At 35.2% G+C, this 21,631-nt stretch overlaps 1 protein-coding gene across 1 annotated transcript in view; it reads right to left on the bottom strand.

Moving 5' to 3' along the window:
• FRYL (FRY like transcription coactivator) overlaps positions 1 to 21,631 on the bottom strand; it is a 145,913-nt gene that overhangs the window by 88,064 nt on the left and 36,218 nt on the right. Inside the window, exons 2-8 of the mRNA XM_085322719.1 lie at positions 17,909 to 18,108; positions 11,490 to 11,543; positions 5,381 to 5,520; positions 4,760 to 4,856; positions 1,836 to 1,915; positions 1,349 to 1,429; positions 703 to 871 (exon numbers count right to left, since the gene is read on the bottom strand). Of these exons, the coding sequence (XP_085178845.1) occupies positions 703 to 871; positions 1,349 to 1,429; positions 1,836 to 1,915; positions 4,760 to 4,856; positions 5,381 to 5,520; positions 11,490 to 11,543; positions 17,909 to 18,108 (821 nt within the window). The remainder of the gene's footprint in view (positions 1 to 702; positions 872 to 1,348; positions 1,430 to 1,835; positions 1,916 to 4,759; positions 4,857 to 5,380; positions 5,521 to 11,489; positions 11,544 to 17,908; positions 18,109 to 21,631) is intronic.

Genomic DNA, 21,631 nt, shown 5'->3' with positions numbered 1-21,631 from the left:
TTCATTTCCATTTTCAAGGTGACTTTTGCAAAGAACATTTTAGAGAGAAATTTATAACCATTATGTGGATGAACACTCCACTTTCCCAAAGTGATGACTCTGGAAAAAATCTAAAGCATCAATGTATGTGTTAAATTTTTCAAGATCTAGATCAATGTAAATGGCTGTTAAGTGTCTAATAAAATTTATGACCAAGTTACAATAATACAGGTTATTGTGAATCAGCTGAGGTTCAGTTATTCATTAGGACAAATTTTTAAAATCACAATGAATAGGAGGAAGCTTCAAAGACATTTTAAGATCTCTGAAAATTAAATGATGTGCTTTTTAAGTAAAAGTGTTGGCATCTCAATCATTTTAAAAAGCTACACGAAGTAACTTCTTTTTTTAAACTGTTTYCATAAAATCATAAAAATTTTTGATTGCTACACATTTTCATTTAGTCTCAAATAATTTTGCATATTACAGTTTTGGCATTTTACTGGGACAACTAAGAATGAGTTCTCATTGTGCAAAGTACTTGCAGGAATGTAGAGAAACAATGTTTCCTACTCTGAGAACTTACAACCTAAATAGAAAAGGCTGAAGAACGGTGACACACAAAGGGAGTGAGCAACTGATTGTTGAAGTCATGAAATTACAATGACACTTGGCTGCAATCAAAACGATGGTTATTTTGAGTTCATTATAATATTCATTTACCTGCATGAACTGAAACGATGCTTCAAAATCCTCCACAGGATACATTTTTACTCGAAAAAACTTCATTCCCATAATCAAACTGATGATACTTTGTACCACATGAGGACTCTGTTCTTTTTGTCGCAATTCCTTTAATTCAGTGACAAATTTCTTCCTAACAGCTTGAAACCTGAATAAGGGATATAGAGAGCAAATATTGGCATTTATTGATTAATTTTATACGATTTCTGTAATTTTGAACTGATTTAATTTTTTCTGTGAATGGTAATAGCAACTACAGTACAAGAAACAGAAATAAAGTGGATTCTAATACCCAGACTCTAGGCATTTAGGAGGATCTATAATGAATAGCATATTAGAATACACTTGTTAACAGAAGAGCAATTATTGAAGGATATCAAGCCTCATTCTCCTGCATCCCTGCACCACAGCTTAGAGTTTTGTACTAAATATTATGTTTTAAATAAAGGAGAACTTTGAACTTTATTTCTTCAAATTATTGTGCTGGGATATATGGAGGACATAACACACTATACCTGACACAAGATTAGTTGCTGCRGTCATTAATGAACATTACATTAAATAGTCCTTAAAGCTGGTGTTGTTTTTTTCCCCAAATACAAGAAAAAGGTTAGAGTGAGCTTACTTTGATTGAGCAAGAACCCCTGTCACTTCTGCATACAAGTCTGCAATAATATGCACATTCCCAGTGTTGGTTCCTGAATACCTGGAAGAAAAAAAAAGGGTGAGGTATTCCAAGTGTGCAGTCAATTACAAACAAAAAGATGATTTTCCATAACAGGGAGGAATGTAATCTTAAAATAATGGAAATGAACGAAAATGTTCAACAGACTTAAGAGACATTCTGCACAGAAAGTTTACTTCATTTATTTTTTCTTACTCTGGCTGACTATGCAAGCCATTCTCCATACACTAAGCAGAATAAACTCAGTAGCATATTCAACACAGCTGTGTTGTTCAGGACGTGCTTTCAGTTTAAGGATATTAATCCTTACTAATAATGCATATACAATATTATCACCAATACATTGCATGTGAGGCAATCAAAGGAGAAAAATCATCAAAGGTGATAATAAGTATGATATATTTCACATTATACAAGTGAAACTTACCCTTCCTTATGTTTAAAGTGCTTAAAAGCCAAGTTTAGAACTTCATGTACTAAAGGATCTGGCACAGGGTGAACAGGTATCTGGAATACAAATATCTTTTTCTATATATATGTACAAAGTACATAAAGGTACTATGATATGCCCTRTAAAAATCTCCCCCACCAAAGAACAAATCCTTTGTTCACATAAGTTATCAATTTATCTCCGTAAGGTATGAACATTTACACAGCCTGAAAATCTAAAAATTTTAACAATGTTACTTAATGCCAAAAATTTRTATGTATTTACATTCTTTTAAATCATTTTGTGCACTGATTTGAGGGATTAAATTCACAATAAAATTCGTGATAAAAYAAAACACACAGTAATCTAATCATTATGAAGTTGTAATCAAAATTTATCAGATTATAGGTTATATAGGTTAACTATTCATTGTGTGGTCTTAGTACTTGAGATTTAACTTCAGTGTAATGTATCACAGCATAGAGCAAGACAAAACTAAAGAACCAAGAATGCAAATGAGGTGACTTTCTCCATTTACATTTCTCCATCTACACTTTTCTTTTTTAATCGAGGTTCCCCTTAGTGTTACCACTTTTCTTAAGTTTAAATGAAAATACTTGCTTAAGAATCAAATACCTCATTAAAAAAGTCCATCATATATTACTATGAAGTCATAATATCTTTAAATTTTCACAGTAATTTATGAAGGGGCTAGGATAGCTCTATTAAACATTACTGGTTAAGACTGATTATGATTTTCATTAAAATATTTTAGAAGAAAAGATTTGTGGTTTTGCTATAGAGAATGAAGCACTTATGCTTGGGAATTTCATAATCCTCTTCTGTGACAAGAAAGCTCTTTACCCAAGAACTTAAGGTCACTGGAAGAGGCTGTTCATATGCATATTCTTACAACAAATATTTCTATAAAAATTATTTAAGCAAAAGCTTTTTTTTCCTACACAGGTCRTATGTAGAATGACCTCTCTCCAGATGGTCTGGTGTGCATTACAGAAACGGCGGGTGATACCTTTGCACGCTCTCAAACCAGTTCCTAAGAATTAAACAATRATGGGACTCCCAGGAAGACTGGAAGATGAATGTAATATGAATGTAAACGTAAATAATGTATCTTGAACACTTGCTAATAAATAGCCATCCTTTCTCTGCTTTGATTGCCTAAATGCAGATTTGCAATATGGGCAAAACATATAAAACCATTTTTTAGGTAACTCATAAGACTAAATTACTTGAAGGATTCTCCCAAATGGTGTATCTAGTTTTACTGGCYCACTGAAGGTCTTTGCCAGAGGAAAATATCTTTACTAAGGCCCACAGAAAYCAAACTGGGGCAAGATGGGTGGAAATAGAGTATATCACAGCCAGAGGAAGACACCAGATATGACTGAAGAATGCATTTAAAATGAATGAAATGAGGATATTGTTCTGTAGTTCTCAGAGGTAGTCTGTAGCTAAGAACTTCTGTGAAATTTAGAGATCTAGCAACACATACTGATGTGAWTCTAGTCCATCAGCCATACAGATATGCCTGATTGCCAGATTTCTACTGACGACAAGGAAGGAGATTTAGAGAAAAAAATAATTTCTCCAAAAGGACAAATACGGCCTAAATCRAGAGACACTTGTACATTTATAAGTTTAAGACAAGATGCAGAGAATTCTTACTCAAATAAAAGGAGTCAAAATGCATCAGATTTTCTATCTTCTCCACTCTTTCAAAAGATAAAATAAGAACCAATGAGGTGAACTCCAGAAAAATGCTTATCCTGTCTGGAGTACAAGCTTGACAGGCTCACTGAGTCACTGAGAAATCACCACATAGACATTTCCCAGGCTCTTTTCAGGCCAAAACTTTGGCATCTCTCCTGAAATCTGCATCACTGGCATCTCTCTGTTCATCAGAAGAACTGGTACTAGTTCAAAATACAGAAGCTACATATATAACCCTGCAATCCTAAACGGTCTATTCCATTTCTCTTTTTCTCAGCACTAACTGAAAATTTAGGCAAGGAAAGACAATGAACTAAACATTTTCTGTAAAAGACTAACATATAATAGTTTGATGTTCCTCCTACTTTCTGCATCATTGTACTTGTGGCTCAGGAATATCACTTTGGATATCCGCTTGGTGCTTGGAAGAAGAATAGAGAGCTCTGGAGTATGTTTTAACAATTTCATTTTTCCTCATGATGGATTACCAAAAACAACTACATAATCATTAACTTCAAACAAACATACTCCTTAATACAGGAAAACATTTAATTTTCATATACCTATATACAAAAGATAAAAAAAAAATGCTTAAGCAAGCTTCATGTTTCAAATACTTAAGTCTTCCTTTTTTAAGATTTGGATTTTTCGCCTCTCAAAAAACACAAGAACAAAAATACTGTTGCTCAAAATCCAAATTCTATCCTCTTGTGCATACATGAATGCAAATTTTATATTAATAGAAATTGCACACGTGCATTCACAGACATCAACTACCACCACATTATCAAAAGGCAAAGCAAAATGCTAAGCCTTTTCTAATTAAAAAAGTGACATTTTAATCTCATTATTCAAAGATTTTATATTGCACTCCAATAAAAATTTAATCAGACAAAAGGTGCTTATCATAAATTAAGTTTTATTTTATACAATTCTGCTTTTTGCATTAAATCAGCAGCTTTAGCTTAGTGGAGCCAAGATACATGAACTGAGAGAGTATAGGAAATAGGCATGTGAACAAAAGATAAGGCCAAAGGCTTTACGCAGCTGTGGGAATAACTATAGGCTTGCATGTGCTCATCATAGATAGGTTCCAGTTTTGCATATACAAATTTAAAGTGATGACTGAAACTGACATTTAAACGTAAAAAATACTTTTAGGGAAAAAAAAACAAAGCAAAATATCTTACCTGTTTTAGAACCTCTATTAAAACTAAACAAAAAATGAAATCTACAGCTAAGTCCCTCCTTTCAAGTAGATAATCTCTTTCACGTTGTTGGTCGTCCCTAAAATAACAAATCAAACACACACTTATCATACATAAGACTGACTACAGATACTGTAGAGAAGGATTATAGATATCTTTCCTGCAAGCATAGCTGTACATGTATCTCAATGCACGGTTAGGAAAACTTCTGGGTTTGTTGTGGAACAGTATGCTTTTCTACATTCCTCTCAAAGAAACAGGCAACATTCCCCATTTTTTTCTTTACTGGATTGACATCTTGCCCCCTCCTGAACAGACCTGCCAACAACTGGAACAAAGGGGTTCCGAAAGGGAACAAACTAACTTGGACAAACTATCAGGGTCCAACTTCCCTCTATGTCAACCACAAAGTCRTTAAGTCTACTCTACACACATCTATGCAAGCTAAATGCAAAATCTCAGAAAACTCATCTTCTTCCTCCATGAATTTAGGAAATGACAAACTAAAACACAAAACACTTTCCTAAAAAGCACAAAGCACACCTATATTTTCTTATAGAAAGCATACAAAATCAAGCAGACTTCTCCAAGAAAAATTCTTACCCCTTTGATTTTGTGCTAGAACGAGGTCTATATTCATAAGATTCATCTTCTGTTCCATTTTGACGCCTGTACCAGTCAAACAAGGTGCGTAATAAGGAGGGGAGACAGTGCTCTGCTACTGAGCTCATAGAGCTTATCAACTGTAATAATTAAGAAAACAGTTTATGTGATAAATCAATCTAAAAATCCTACTTTTAATYATTCTTTAAGATCAATTTTAACATTATTTTAAGAATTACATATTACGTTATTTTACAAAGTGGCAACCTAACACATGTTCATCAAGGAAAATTATCATAAATATTATATTCAATTATTATACAAATTAAGTAGACAGTATTTTGAAGCTCATGGGGGTTCACAAAATTTAAACAGGCAACCTGTATAAAACCATTGAGAAGACAATAGGTATTTTAGGATGTTCCTGAATGTTACCATACACATCTTCGAAGTRTATGTACCTTTACATTACCGATGACAGGCAAGTGATACCCCTCCTAAACTGAGCAAGTATACAAACCCTCATAAGCATGCTTCTTGGTTATACTGCAAACAAAAATCAGATTTCTTTTCTGTATTTTACTCTACATTTAATATTTTTGACCTTCTAACTCTTAACTTTTAACAAAAATAACTTTTAACGAAACTCCTCTATATAGTGCTTTTTTCAGAAAAGTGATAGGAGTCATAATCATACCAGTGAAACAGTGTCAGTAGAAAYGATAGTAAAAGGGCAACCTTAATATAGTATTAAGTCTCTAGGCTTCCTTTAACGTAAACTGTTACAGAGTTCACCAGTACCTAAGCTTGGAGAAGAGAAGAATGGCTAGTGAAAGCGAACCCAAAGCAGCTACAAACTCTGTGCTACAAGGCAGTAGGTAGCTAGTCAACAGAAGGCATCCTCAAAGCATAACGTATCTGCTATACACTACTCACCACTCTAGAAAATAAAGATAAAGTCAATGTCATTATTTCTTTGTCCTCGTTTGTGGCATTTCATTTTCAGGGGATTAGGGCATAGAGCTGTTTTGTCAACCATAATGAAACCTCAAAAGGATCTTTTTCAATTATAAGAATATTTTAGTCAACTTGTTAACCAACTAGCCATTCAAGTCACAAGACCATACAAAAAATCCATGAGTTAAGYAAACAAGTGGAAAAACTTCCTGAAAATAAGTAAAATCACATTCTTATATAAGAAAAAAAGCTTGTAAAGCTTATAAAGCATTACATCCTAGTGTGCAGTACAATCTACAAGTATACAAAATCTGAAGAGGAATGTTTTRATTAGAATGAGATTAGATAGAGGAGGAGGTGAGAGGTAGACAGCACTATTCACACAATAACCTATTAGTCTGAGCATTGGGAATCCTGAATTTCTGTTCCCTTTGCATGCACATTAATCCAATAATTCACTTATGTATACTTATAAAGAGCCTCTGGAAGTAGAAGCTATGATTCTCTCCAGTGAGAAAGTCTTTTTTCACTGAAGTCTTCCCTCTCAGCATTCGTATGATCTGATAAAAGACAAGCATTTCTGATTTAGCCTTAATTTACCTCGATCAAAGCGGGTTTACACTCATTTCTGCACAGCAAATACTTACAAGTATTTGTTATATTATACTGTGTAGTTTAGATATTGCGAATACATAAATTTGTTTCTATTTTACCTTAACCTAACTTTAAAGTATGCTTAAGGTACTGCTCACCCAAGACCATTGTAAAAATGCAAATCAGACCATGAGGCCATTTTGAAAGTACCCTATGTTCTTCAAATATTCTGAAGGCTGTGCTTAGAAGACAACTATGAGAGTTCACATTTCAGCTGAGCGTGTTTTTGGTAAACYGCTGACACCACAGAACAAAGATAGAAATGACTTCCACTGAACAATGGTAAACTAAAAAGGCTCATGCGCAAGCAACAAAATTCTGGGGTGCATTCTTGACCCCCTACAATTAAGCAATTTCCTGCTCAGAAGCCTGACTGAGCCTATTCTGAGGCATTTAACTCATACCTTGTACAGGGAACTTGGGTAACGGATGACCAAGTCAGGACACGTGACTCCTTACTCTTGAACCAGGCATCTAATTTTATAAAGTCTAGTTCTCAAAGTGGCAACACTTATCCCCTTTTTAAAGTCAGGTCTTATATTTGACTTTGCAGTCACTGTGATTAATAAAGATCACATGAATCACTGAAACAACGAGAAGAGAGATTTACCTCTTCATGACCCATACATGTCATTATCATATTATTTGGAAGACAGGTGAAAAACATAAGTTTTAGATATTCCAAACTCATTATCATTCTTCAGCCATGACCAGAAACCACAATTCATAAATAAAAACACCTTTTGGAAGAAAATGATTCAGAAAGCAAAAGGAAAGCACCCTCCACATGAGATATTAAGCTGAAGGTATTAGACTCAACATCAAACAGTCAATACAATGGTAATCTTTAGAATAAGAGCTAGAGATAAGCACTTTCTCAGGAATGGGTAAATATAACATATATGTAACCTCAGCTTTGCAAATCCAAAATGTGTCTTTCCTTCAAAATTTAATGTTAATCTCCATACCGCCAAATAACCTAACTTCTGGAGGAATACATCAATTTCTCTTTCAGAAATATCTAAAATAACAAGGATATATTAACTAAGTTGCACAGAATTATGTTAAGTACTTCACATAGCACAGTAGGATTGGAATAGATTAAGTGACCATGTAAACTACCCTATAGCTACCTGTGCTGGCACTGTAAAGTTCCCCCGCAAAGCATTTCTATCTTTCTATCTTATCAAGAGCACCTCTGTCCTCTTTCTCAATCAATGAGTTTATCAGTAGAAGAAAAAGAAGAGAGCTGTTCTGTAAGCTTTATTAAACTGTTTCCTTAGGCCTTCCTGTAAATCTACTATGACTCATAAAAGTTTTAACAGTTATGCAATTTACTGTCCCACGTACATCACCTTCCACAAAAACAAGTTTTATCATATACAGAAAAAATCCTGCCGTTGTCAAAATGGTAAAACAGGAAACTACCAACCTTATAAACCATTTTATTCTCAAAATTAAAAATCAGTTTTATGTTAGATTTATTTCCTGACAAGTTTTTGCATCTTTAACATTTTAATGAATAAGCATGGCAATTAGCATGAAAGTGAAATCTTTGTTCATATGATATAGCTGCTAACTTGAAAAAACACTACTTTGCAGAAATATAAATGCAGATAATGCTCTATATGCTTTTTCTTTTTATTCAAGACAATTATCATACTGTTCGGATACTAAACTTAACATTGTATTTTATACAAAAATTGTAGGGGAAAAAACAATTTATTTTAGGGTCAAATCATTCCTAGGCTGAAAGGAGCAATCTAGAGAAATAGAGAGAGGTATCRTGTCCCGAAGAGGACAGGGCAAGACAAGTCACCGTGACATGCACTTACTTTCTTCAGAATGAAATGGCAAGATGTGCTCCAATCTTTAATGGACCATAACACATTGCTAATAGTGGCACTTAACATATCAAACTAGTACATTAAGATGGAAGTTGTGAAGAAGAGAGAGGAGCAGAATTATAATAAGAAGCTAGAACCCAAATTCCAGCTATGTCCTGGAATATGTCCCCAAATCCTGATCCTGAAAATATCGCTGAAGTCATACCTAACCATGAACATGCCTGCACCCCTAGAGGCACACCTGTTTTCAGTGAAGTTCGCAAGATGGCTAAGATATGCTTCTGTATTATCATAAAGTTTTTGATGCCTTAGGACAAGAGTAGGAAAATGCTAATTAGGATCTGACAACAAACTTAAGACGAAAAATACAAGCTATTTTGGTTTCAAGCTGAACAAGTAAAAATACTTTAAGGAATGCAATATATGCTTTACAAAAATTCCAGTCAGTAGCCTCTTGATTCTCTGGGAATCAAAATAAATATGATTACAAAAATAAAGTGAAAATAATGGTACGAAAATGCTACCATTTCTGACAGTTCAGAAATGTGTCAACATAAAATTTTTTCCTCTCATTTTCCTAAGCTTCATGTGTTTTAGCTAAATTTACATTTTTTGTTCCAATTTAAACCTCAGTGATAAATAAAAGAGTAATATTATTCAAAAATTTGAAACTATTTATTTTCCACACTAGAATCTGAAGTGATTCTCTTGGTCTAGTTATGCTTCAAACAGAAATGTATTACACTCCCTCTAAGCAGCTGTATTATTTTTTTGTAATAGATTCAGACAACACTACGCATCTTCCTTCTCCATTCTCCTCCCCCCCCCCATTAAGCTGAGAGAACAACTATCAACTAGATACCATCTTTCTCAGAGTCTCTGTTGTGTTTCAACCACTCATTTCTTATTCAGACCCCACATCAATACAGCTAAAGCCTCTTTCTAGGCTCCTAAAATCCTGCCTATATACAAAGATCTCTGGATGAACAAGGTTGGCTCAGCAATGGCTGTAGCTTCTCTGCTGCTTGTCATTGAGCCTTCATTCTGGATCCTCAGCTCTCTTGTATTTTGTTCATCTCTCTTTTTCAATCTTCTGCACTGCTCAAGTATCTTAATGTAGACTTCAGACACTCAGAAATGAACAGAAAGAAACAATCTTAATTCTATCACCAAAATAAGATCAAAAATTTATATCAAAATTCACAATTCCTATCACCCCAAGAAAGCCATCCAGCTCTGGCTCCCTAAAGTAGGTTTTCAAGGACCTTTACAATTAAGATCTTGATGAACCCAAATTAGATTAAAAAACAAACAAAAAATCCCTAAGAATTCACATACATATACARTTAAAACTTATTATTGTTGAAGTACCACATTTTTATAAACAGWAGTTTATTTCAATATTGCAGAATTTCAGAAGTTAGAAGCTTTAACTCAACATATTTGTAGCTTAATATATGAACACTAGTGATTAATAAAAACATCTTCAACTGGGAAACAATTAGCAAGAGATGTTTTTAGCAGAAAAATCAGTAGTTTACAGCTTTCCTTAGACCACCCGTATTATTTTGCTTTTAAGCAGCTGTAAAAGAAAATTCTATAGCTGTCAAAGAATTTACGCCACATCCCCCCTAACCTATCTTCCTTGTTTGCCAGTAAGCTTTCATTTGGGCGATACTGTCCTTACAGTAGGCAAGATAAATCCTCAAAAGATTGTGGAGTCTGGTTTTGGGGGAGAGGTGATGGAATTTTACAGCAAATATTATTTTCTATTTTTTGTTTCTCTTTTTGCAGGAAAAGAAAGAAAAAGGTACGTGGATGGCTCTTAATTATAAAGTACAGGCAGGTCCACAGATTTCACTGCAATGTCTAATACTTACATCAGAGCAGTAATGAAACAGCGTGAAACAGGAATCAGATTGCAGAATACTAATAATACTAAGCCTCATATGGTAAGATGTTATCCGATAAGAGTTAAGAATAGAGACAGGCCGCCCATGGGGCTCCATGTGAATGCTGCCTTGCTGCACACCCTTGCAAGGAAGTAGTTATGGCTCAAAAATCTACCTGTATTATGACAAAACTAGAAATAATAAAGAAATAAGACTACAYTGAGCACAGAGTAATTCTAGGTGTATTTCAGGTGCACTAAGTGAAACATAATAGCTTTAAGATTGACACTACACACTGAACAAAGTACAAAGTAACCTTTGAAATCCACCTAATGTTTTCTACTGTCAGATCAAAAAGCTCTCAGTAAATACTGTGTTACTGAAATTAACACTATTTCCTTATAAAAGGGGAACCCAGAAATACTGAAGTCTTAAATGACATAGACCAAAGATACACAAAGCAAGAACAGAAACAGAGAAATGGGATCTTCTTCTTCCTTACCATATTTCAACATCTTTCCTCCCAGCAGCTTTCACTGCCACCTTCAAATAATCAGCCTAACCTAGTAGTAGCACCATGACATTTTTCAGTGGAAAATAAGGCCAAATTTCGTTACAACTCTGGTAACTAACATTCAAGGTCTGAATCTTAAGTGGAGTGAGACATTTTAAGTCATCACAAGAGTGGAACCATGGTCCTTCAAAAACAAAAGTCAGTCTAATCCAGTAAAAACTACCTTCAATTACATTATCTCGTACCTGATCAAACTGAAGATCTTCACCTCTTTGAAGAGATCTGGACAAGAGCTTTTCCTGGGGGAGAGGGGGGAGAAAAAAAAAAGAAATATGAATTTTGTACTGCAAACTACTGCTWACTAACAAAGATTCCTTCTTTTCCAGTTATATTACAAATCATAAAGAAATAATGGTTAATTTGAATACACACATTATTTATCAGCTAAAACAATTTCTGAAGAAGTGAAGTATACTCACAARAAAGAAGAAAACAGACTTATTTATTAATTTGGTAGCTTATCAGTAAAAATACTAAATTCTAAATTAGAAAAACTGAAACATTTTTCCCAAACATAAGGATCCAAAGCAATACACATACTGTGGCTCAACAGAGGTAGTTGGCAATGTGTGCCAGACTGAACCATTTCCTGTTAGAATGAGCAAGTGCACTCATGTTCAGGCAGTCACACAGCAAGCGACAAGAATGAGATTTAGAAACGCTTCCACAACAGCAAAGAAAAACGTTCAATCCACTTCCAGTCTGCTCTTTCCCTGAATTTCAAAGGAAAATTAACTAGAAAACTAAATGCAGTAGAAGGAAAGTGTCAAAAATAACTTCTTTCACATTTGAAATAATGTCATAAAGTTTAGAAAAGATGCAAGATTTTGTGCCTGTTGCCTCTTGTCCTGAGACTTTACAAAGTCTCAGGAAAACACATTTAACACTCCAGAACAGTGTCATTCGTTCATCAGTGGATGTATCAATTAGTATTATTTCACTGTACTCAAAAGCAAGGGAAGGAAGGTTTCAGGTACTAGCAAGWAAACAGTTCTTTTGAGTCTTAAAAATTCATATAATTTGATGTTTTCACTCTGTTCAGAATATTGTTACAAAATTTTACCTTTTTCAGCAGATACTAAAGGTTTCAAAAAGTACTTGCAAATTACTTCTTTCCCCTCTTTTTTGCTTCATGGAAATTTTTATTATAGGTGAATTCATGTTATCTGCACCGCGYTTTCAGATAAACTACACAAATAATCATAATCTTAGCTCCAAAGGAGAAACATGAGAAATGGTCCGCCCTATATAAACATTGTAAATCGCTGAACAAGTTGAAGAAAAAACAGCTAAGAAAACTATTCCTTGAAGGGAAACAAGCAACTTTCCCGTAAGACAAAACAGTAAAGGGGAAGTTCCTCAAATGTCCTTACRACATGGCGCCTTAACAACCTGTTTTTTCACCATGGTTCTACAACATTATTATATATGTGAACAAATCAGAAAAAACAGCCCTTTACTGTATCCAGTGTATGGGTCTAAAAACAGAAGCACCCAAACAAAAGAAGGCAAACAAATCACAGAAAAGTGAAACGACTGAGAAGTTTACATATCAAGAAGTTGAAAGCCATGAAAGCCAGAGAGCAAACACAACCATTTTCAAGAAAGTTCTGGAAGCTCAACTTATTATATTTCTTTGCATTTTAGTACAGCAAGCAAAGATGCAATTGCTAAGATTTTTAATATTGGAAAGAATGAAGACCTTACAAGTCTATGAAACTGCATTTTTTCCACAGCAGTAAAACCTCGCTGCTAAAAGGTAAAAATCACCATAGTTAATACAATGCCTAGCAGACAATATTCTTCAGCCCAGACAGGTTTAGCAAGGCCTCTGATCTGCTCGTACAGCTTTAAAATTTATCTTCATTCGATATATTTTTCTAACACTGCTTTGTCATTGTCCCAGTGGGCTCATATGATTTACAACAACCTATCCAACAGCATAAAGCATAAAGTCTGGAAACTTTCACTGAATTAATAATTTAAGATTTATTTTCCCGGCTTCCAGCAAGTTCAGAGAGGGATGGAAATTACCGATCTACATTTATCTTGTACAAGTTAAATGAAAACCACAGCACTGAATTAAACAAAGAGCAGCTTGCATCCATTGCTTAAAGCAGAAATGTCAACACCCGCCAGGCAGCGGAGAGCAGGATGTAGACGTCCGTGCGCTATGCAAACAACCGCGGCCGCCGCACCACCCGCTGGCCCTCCTCCAGCGGTCATCACTACCGCCGCGGGGAGGTAGAGCTCTTCAGCGGAGCCCAGCGACACCAACCTGCTCATTTCTGCGCACTGACGCTTGAAAAAGCTACGAGTAACGAGACGGACGAGCGACTCCGTGGTGCGCGCACCTCCCGCCCTGCCTCCTGCCCACCAAGCGTGAGCAGCGCTGGTGCTCTCTCCTTTAGGTCTCAGTGGTGTGTAATAAACACAGACAGAGGTAACATTTTCAAACTTCGTAAGTTTTAGACAAGCCATCGAAAGCACATACGCAAGGCTTCCCTAAGCATCCGGGGAAGTTTAGCTATATTAGCGCTCAGTCTTTCCATGAAAGGGAGAAGTYTGGTAGCACTGGCGTCAGGCAATTATTTGTAGCTGAGTCATCTGACAAAAATCAAACTAAACTAAAATGATCAAGTGCTTTTGTCTCTTCCTTGTAAAGCCTTTTCCATTTTCAGTCTCAATCTTTCTTGTGCCCCTTCAGCCATTTAGCACTGTTTTTAAAACATCAAAAACTAGAACTAAGCATTTAGTATGCCTATCAAATATCATGCACAAAAATAAAACCTCTTCAGTCCTTCCTTCTATTCAGACACCTAAGGATTCCCTTCCCACCACTTTGCATCATAGAGGCTTGAGCTGTTTTGCTTTTCCATAGCTTCTATTATCTATTTTAAATTTCTAGGGTTTTTTATTTTCTGATTTTTTTATAATACCTTTTCTTCCTGTCCATGTAAAAATACGGAATGTTGACTATATATGTAAATTTTGCAGTAAAATACATTTTGTTTTAAGAAATTCAAACTTGAATTCAACTTGACAAATGATCCCAGATAGAACTCTCACAGAGTAACTTTYACAAATGACTATTCTATCAACTTTTCATCATTTCATTTTTTATCTGAAAGAATTTTGTGTGTGTTGTATACAGGTAAGCACAATATCAATTTTACAATCTTTCACTAATAAGGTCTTGATTAATGTAGGTTTTATGCAGTCATCTTGGAACTTCACTGAACAATGTTTCTAGGTATCAGGCATCTTGGAAAAGTGCATTATTTCATTAGTTACATAGATTTGCTAATCATTAATCTGTTAAGATGTCTTTATTTGATGTGAATTTTATATATTAAAATATTTGTTTAAATACTGGTTAACAGTGTGGAGAATGGACTGAGCCTGTGTTTGCTGCAAGAGTATTTAATCAAGTCTGTGGACAYGTTTTGCAGCACTGGTGGACTCCAGGGCTACAATATGTACCTTGTTATCAGTACTTGAGTTAGGAGATCCAAACCAGCTTTGACTATGGGGAAAGCCCTCTTCAGTCTCTTTGAGTTAAAGAYGGTAGTCTTTGTCATTCTGACCAAAAGCTGTCTGCCTTGGTATGTTTAACAGAAGAACAGAAAAAGAGGGCACCAAAGGAGTGCAAGTAAGTATTTGAATGATGTTCAATTTAATCATCCATCTTTTCATCCACAGTGTCAYGACCCCTACGTTTGTCCTCTCATTTCTTAGTGACATCACCTTTGCCTGCTTTCATGCCTATTTTCCCATAAACATTTCTGAGCTTTCTTATTAAACTCTCCTCAATACCTATCTGTTTATGATGTCTACAAGGAAATAGTCGAGTARAGTTTAAACTGTAGGCTTGCCTAGTACATACATACACACAATGTATACCTAACTAGGTGTGTAATGTTTCCTTTTCTTCAGCCTTCTATCTACTAATGGTTTTAGTTGTAGATGTGTCAATCAATGACACCACAACACATATTTAGTCCCTTTTTTCTGTACTTTCAGACAGTTTCTTACAGAATTTTTCATGAAAAAGGGGAATCTGAATGTCCGTCTGTCCCTTTTTCTTTGTAGGATCACTCACAGCAATAAGATATGCTTCACCAAGCAACAGTTACAAGCAAATGCCTTTTAAATTAGTCAATTCTTTAGTTATTATTTCAAATTACTTTTTATTTTCTTGCCTGTGAGAAAAAGCTCTTAATATTAAGATTCAAGACTCAGATTCATTGCACACCAAGTCTATTTTGTGTCCCTGAACTATCTTGCCAAAGAGATGTTGATGCAGAGATTACATCTCCTTTTGTATCTATAAGGAACTAATAAAAAAGTAAATTGCGTTCAAATAAATAGCTGAAGTATCTACATACAAATAAAAATTAAATGCATGTTGCAGGAAGTGTTCCTGCTCAAAGGAACCAGACAAGATTCTATAATCTTTAATTGGCAACGGTTTCTGTCAGCTCAGAAATCAGTAAGCCTGTCCAGCACTTTTATCTTCAGATGATTTAAAGAAATGAACAAAAAGAAGCATGTCCATTCAAAAGCATGTGGGTAAAAATTAGGAAGAGGACAGCGTTAGGAGCAAGGGATTCTGACAAGACCTGGCACACATTGGAATGGAAACAGAAGTCAGCACAAGGAGAATCAAAGAGATAAAAGCATTAAAGAACACGCCTTTTCCAAATCCAAGAACTGAACTCTCTCAGCACTATTGTGCGATGAGCAAATAGCCAAGAAATCCATGTCACTACAGTGAGCCCTTTGTGGGACAACAGCTTGTTATTGCTACAAGCACTCCATGAGCTGCAGGGTCAGAAGCCTCAGCCAAGGGTTCACAAGTTACCACCTCTTCAGCATGGCTCTACATGATAGAATTTGCTCTTCAGAAGGACTAAATATATATATTTTTAGAAAGTTGCTTAAGTATGACAGTTATAAACAGGAGAAATATCTGAATTAAGGTTGCCACAGTACACTTAATTCAACATGCTTATGCGTATAACTTATTGGAAATCTCATTCTACATAATCATATACTGCTCTTACATGATTATGTCATCTTTAGTCTGCAGAATGACCATGTGACTACATGCTCAGCTGGTTAGAGCATGGTGCTAATAACGCCGAGGTCGCGGGTTCAATCCCCATACCAGCCACTCATTTGAGGGCTGGACTAGATGATCCCCAGAGGTCCCTTCCAACCTTACCAATTCTGTGATTCTATGATATACAGAATGACTATGTGACTACAGTAAGCTGTAGCTACAGTGTGCATTTGCTGCATTTTGTACAAAATTTGAGACATCATAGGAAATGAGGCATGGAAGTAGGGGAAGGACAAACTTATAATTTTAGCTATTTAAAGCTACTCACAGGAACTGGGAAAAAAAAAAAAAAAAGTTTACTCTCCTTGATACCATGCCCATACATAGCAGGGTCATGATCACGGCCTACTGGTGTTCTGTAAGACAGACGATAGTCTGCATAACAGTGAATAAGAACCTTCAAGATATGCTAACTGTGTGGAGATATGTTAAATACTTACAGGTACACAAAGTTATGAACTTATTAATATTTTAAATGTAAAATACTCGCAATTATATCCATTAAATGTGTGTTTTTGTAAAACAATTGTATTTTGTTTACCTAAATGCCAAGTACTTCATCAGTCTTCACCAATAAAGTGAAATATTAAGTGGCCCATGAGAGCTCTCTTCCCCTATAGACCATGTGCATCCTTGATTTAAAAGGACTGAAAAAAAATTGCACTACAAAATGTCATCAGAGTAAATTTATTAAGAGAACTAAGAGAAGAATAGGAGGAGGAAAAGCACAGTGACAAGCATGTTGAGGAACTGAACACTGGAAGTTACATTATGATATGGGAGACATCATTTGTACAWTAAGTTATACTTCAAAAAGTAGTATTATTTAAGAAAAAGCTCTGATCAGATCATAGTGGCAATGCACTTCTTTACAGGTCATACTTGGAGACTGGAGGGTATGCTGGCATTTCCCATTTAACTTTAGGATGGTAAATCACTTTTGTATACCAAAAACATTTAAAAGATACAGAGTTAAAGTCACAGCTTTTAACACTCAGAGAAATCAAAAACTACAACTGAGTGAAATTTCTGAGCTTAAAAATATCCATTTATTTCAAGATCATAAAGTCTGGATTACCAACAGAATTTTGCATTTCAGCTTATCTATAATGCACACTAACTACTATGTTCTGCAAAGTGTTAGTGTTAGTGCTAACACTACTTGGGAAAACAAATCAAATACATCTTCTCTTTAAAATTCATTCTTGAAATACTATTTCACAGAAACATCAAGAGGTAACTTGCTTGGCATCATTAACATTGGAACATATTTTATGTCACTATTTCTAATTCTACAAACTTATGAATAATTTTGGCTGAAGTCAATAAAATATTGCCAATAAAACAGGTAGCATCCTGTTTGCAGAGGGCTATTCATTCTTGGAGAAAAGTTAACAAAACCTTTTTTTCCCTCCTAGCAAACATACATATGATAAAAAGCAAGACCACTTCAACAGATACTAAGAAAAAAGAACTCACCAAAGGTTCAGCCATTACAACTTCAATTTTCTTTTCAGCTTGAACAGCAAATTCAGCAAAGAGGCTTTTGATAACATACTCGCCAGGTTTGACATCTGGATCAATAGTAATGTTGGACATGATGACGCCTCTCTTTTCCCAGGTGGAAACGACACTTGGAGAAATTCTGCGTTTATTTACTCTGYTGGGTGGTGTGGAGGCTTTAGAAAAAAAGAAAATTAAAGAGTTATAAAGGACCAGAACTTCTAAACACAATATCTGCCACTTCTTCACCTTTCCTTCCACCACATACAGCTATTCACATAGTAAATTCTGAAAATTAGAAGTAGAAAATTCCTAGTTATAATACTCAATCTTTTTTTCCTATTAGAGGGGAAATTCCACACTAAAGCTAAGTTGCATACGAGAGTAGAGATAATATAACATATTTTATTACTGATAAAATGTAGAATTGTCTTGAGACGTGTAAACAATCTCTTTCTGAAGGCAACTGGATTTCGATCACAATGGAGTTTAGAGCCTTTAATATCGCGTATCTTCAGTTCAAATACTACATGACTAAAAATTAAAAGGTAAAATGTACTTCCTGGGCTATCTTGCTAAAGTGTGAGAAGCATCTGTTTGCTCTGATATTTTATGAATTATTGATGAAGTTTAAGATTCTACTTGGTATCAGAGTAACTCTACCTCTCTTAGCACTTTGCATCATTAAACTGATTTTCCTAACAAAACTCCAAACCTTTCCTAGGTATTTTAAGCTCATTATTTCTTTCCACTTTCAAGTTACAAATCTAGAATACTTGCTCCCTGTCAGGAAAACAGACCAATCGTCAATCAATACAAACTCATCAATCAGTACAAATAACACTGGATATATTAGTTTCTTTGTCTACAAATTAGAACTTTCACTCTTATACTGAAACTATCATTTACTAAGTTTATGTTGTATTTATCAAACTTTGATTTTATTTTTCTTCCTCAGCACCGAATAAAAACGAATTATTATAGTAATTGTCCAATATGAATTACAGTACTGAAAATCAGCTATCAGAACTTATTAACACATACTCGTCTAAGCAGAGTAAATGATCACAATTCTCGTCTTGCAAACAATAGATCAAAAGAATTACTAGTGTTTCTACTGATGCAACATATCTACCCAGAAAGGTCCAATATTTCTGTAGCATATCCCGTGACAGTAGGGTTTTTTTTTATTGATATTAAGATTTGATATTAATGAGTGCTAGCTTTTGATATCAGGATTTCCCCTTTCTCCTCCCAAGATGATTGTATTGGGAGTTTATTCTCAGTCTATTTTACTCTATTAGATATTGCAACTCGTTCAGGTAGGCTTCTTTAGGTTAATTTCGGCTAAAATTTGGTTAAATGCACTTGGCCAATGTTGCTTAATTTTCAAAATTTTCATGTTTTCAATTTGTATATGCACAATTCCTATTAACCAAATATTATCCACATCTTTTACTAAAACAATTTTGCATTGTTCACCTCATTCATGAAAATACCAGTTACCATAGAGACCAAACCTTTTGGTACTTCACTTCAAATCTTCCTCCATTTCAATCTATGCCATTCATGACTTCTTCTATAACTTGAGCAAGTTATATTTTACATAATGCATTTTTCTTCCAAAAAAAMCCTCATTAATTTATAAAAATGCATTACTGAAGTTAACAATTGAGCACAAGTGAAAACTGAATGGTTATCACTAGTTCAGTCATTAATCAAAAATGAAGTATACCTTTCTTAAGCTTGTGATTGAAACATATGAACTTTGTTTTTCCTCTCAGTGTTTCTGATACAAACTTGCTGTTCTATCAAAACATCATTGTTAAAAAAAAAAAAAAAAAAAATCAATCAGCAAGCTGCAGGAAGACACTATTTTCTCCTGGATCAGTATTTAAATTGCAGTCCATCTCCTTATGGGCTGGCAGGAATTGCCAAGGTCACACAGCCGACTTCCCTGGAATTGAGGCAGCAAAACATGACGTGCCAGGAACAAGCCAGCTATTCCCTGCACGCATGCATGTGCACCACATGCCACAAAGCAATTCTCAACAGCCCTACAACACTTTGATCTTGATCTTGGCAACAGCAGTCCTAAAAGACACCAAAAAGCATGTGCCACACAGCACAAGCAGAGAGATCAAAGATACTGCCATGTTCCAGATCCTCACAGTGGAAATTTGCTAGATGAAAACGCACAAAGGTTTTTGGAAGAGGACTGAAGTGCACGCTGCAAAGGAAAACAACCACCCAAAACATTTGACTTGAAAGAAAATTCCTTTCCTATCCCGAATCTGATGAGTGGTTTATCCCTCAGTACAGAAGCACGCATATGTCAGGCACTTTAAAAAAAWTTTCTTTAATTTCACTACAATCACTGTGTACATCCTCCAACATCGATGCTGCTCCTGTCATTTTCAAACTCTGATGCTTTCAAAGGCAGTAAAGAGAGACATTATGTGTTAAGAAAAAAAGCACACACATGTGAGGAGACAAAAAGGGGAGAGAACGAATACATCCTTCCTGACCACAGCAGGTAACTACAAGAAACTCTGTAGAATGAGATTCATAACACACAAAAATAGTGCAACATATACAGATTTTGAATTACTCTTTCCATATCCACCTGCAGAAGAATTAAAAATAAAATAAAATAAAAGGTACCTAAGGACTCTAATAGATACTACACATTTCTAATTAAATTTGTTTCTATCCTAAATATGAAGGTTTTCATTATTTTAAGTCACATAAATTGAAGCTAAAAGATATCTCATTGTCAAGAAACCAGAGATGTTTAAACCTCTTCTTGAGCCTTGTTAGTTGTGTCTGGTCACAGAAAGTTTCCCAAAGCAGCTACTTTGGCTTCTTCTAGACTTACCTACTGGAGCGTGCCATGATGCTCGTATCATCCCAACCGAGGACTAACAGGAACATGGCACAGCTCCTGTCCAGTTAATACTCTTAAATGATGAGAAACTGGTATTTGACCAGTTCTTATCTCCCTGGACGTCAGCTGAGTAGAACTAATGTGTTCCCAAAACTAGACCTAACCTTCTGGATTCACCCACGGACGCTGAGATTTGCCCTATATAGGCAAGTCTTAAGAACGCATTTACACAAAACATTTCACTCTGCAGTTTTTAAAAAATTGCCTTGAAAAGCCCTGCAATTTAAGAATCATGAGAACATCAAAAACTGGTCTTCTTGAACATGTTATCTTTATTTTGCATTGGGCAGTAGTCATATAACCCTCAATATGAAACATGTCTTACTATGTTTATTTTTAAAGTATACAAAAAAAAAGAAAGAAAGAAAGAAAAGAAAAAAAAGTTTCTCTTGCCAAGGATGAAGTTCCGAGGCAGCTTAAGTTGAAAATCAGGCATACTGCAGACAAATCAACTTGTAAGGCTGTCTCCCTCACACCTGCATTGCTGCCCATGTGACAACTTAGTGAATCAACTCAGCATGGGAAATCTGGACAAAAACCTATCCCTAAAAGGAAAAAAGAAGCAATTGGATTACAGCCAGTTCAGCTTCCTGAACTGCTGCAGAAATTTCAGTGCAAGGCAGAAAGCACGACCATGAAGCCAGGAAAACGTTGTACCGTGACAGCCTTAGATCAGTCTACAGTGCCACGAACCCCACGCCTAGGTTATAATTTTACACACACTCTTTCAGATGCTATATGCAACAATATTG

Source organism: Rhea americana, unplaced genomic scaffold (genome assembly GCF_003343005.1).
Source record: "Rhea americana isolate MKP2758 unplaced genomic scaffold, rheAme1 scaffold_8, whole genome shotgun sequence".
NCBI lineage: Eukaryota > Metazoa > Chordata > Aves > Rheiformes > Rheidae > Rhea > Rhea americana.
This window is presented reverse-complemented; position numbering and strand designations above follow the sequence as displayed.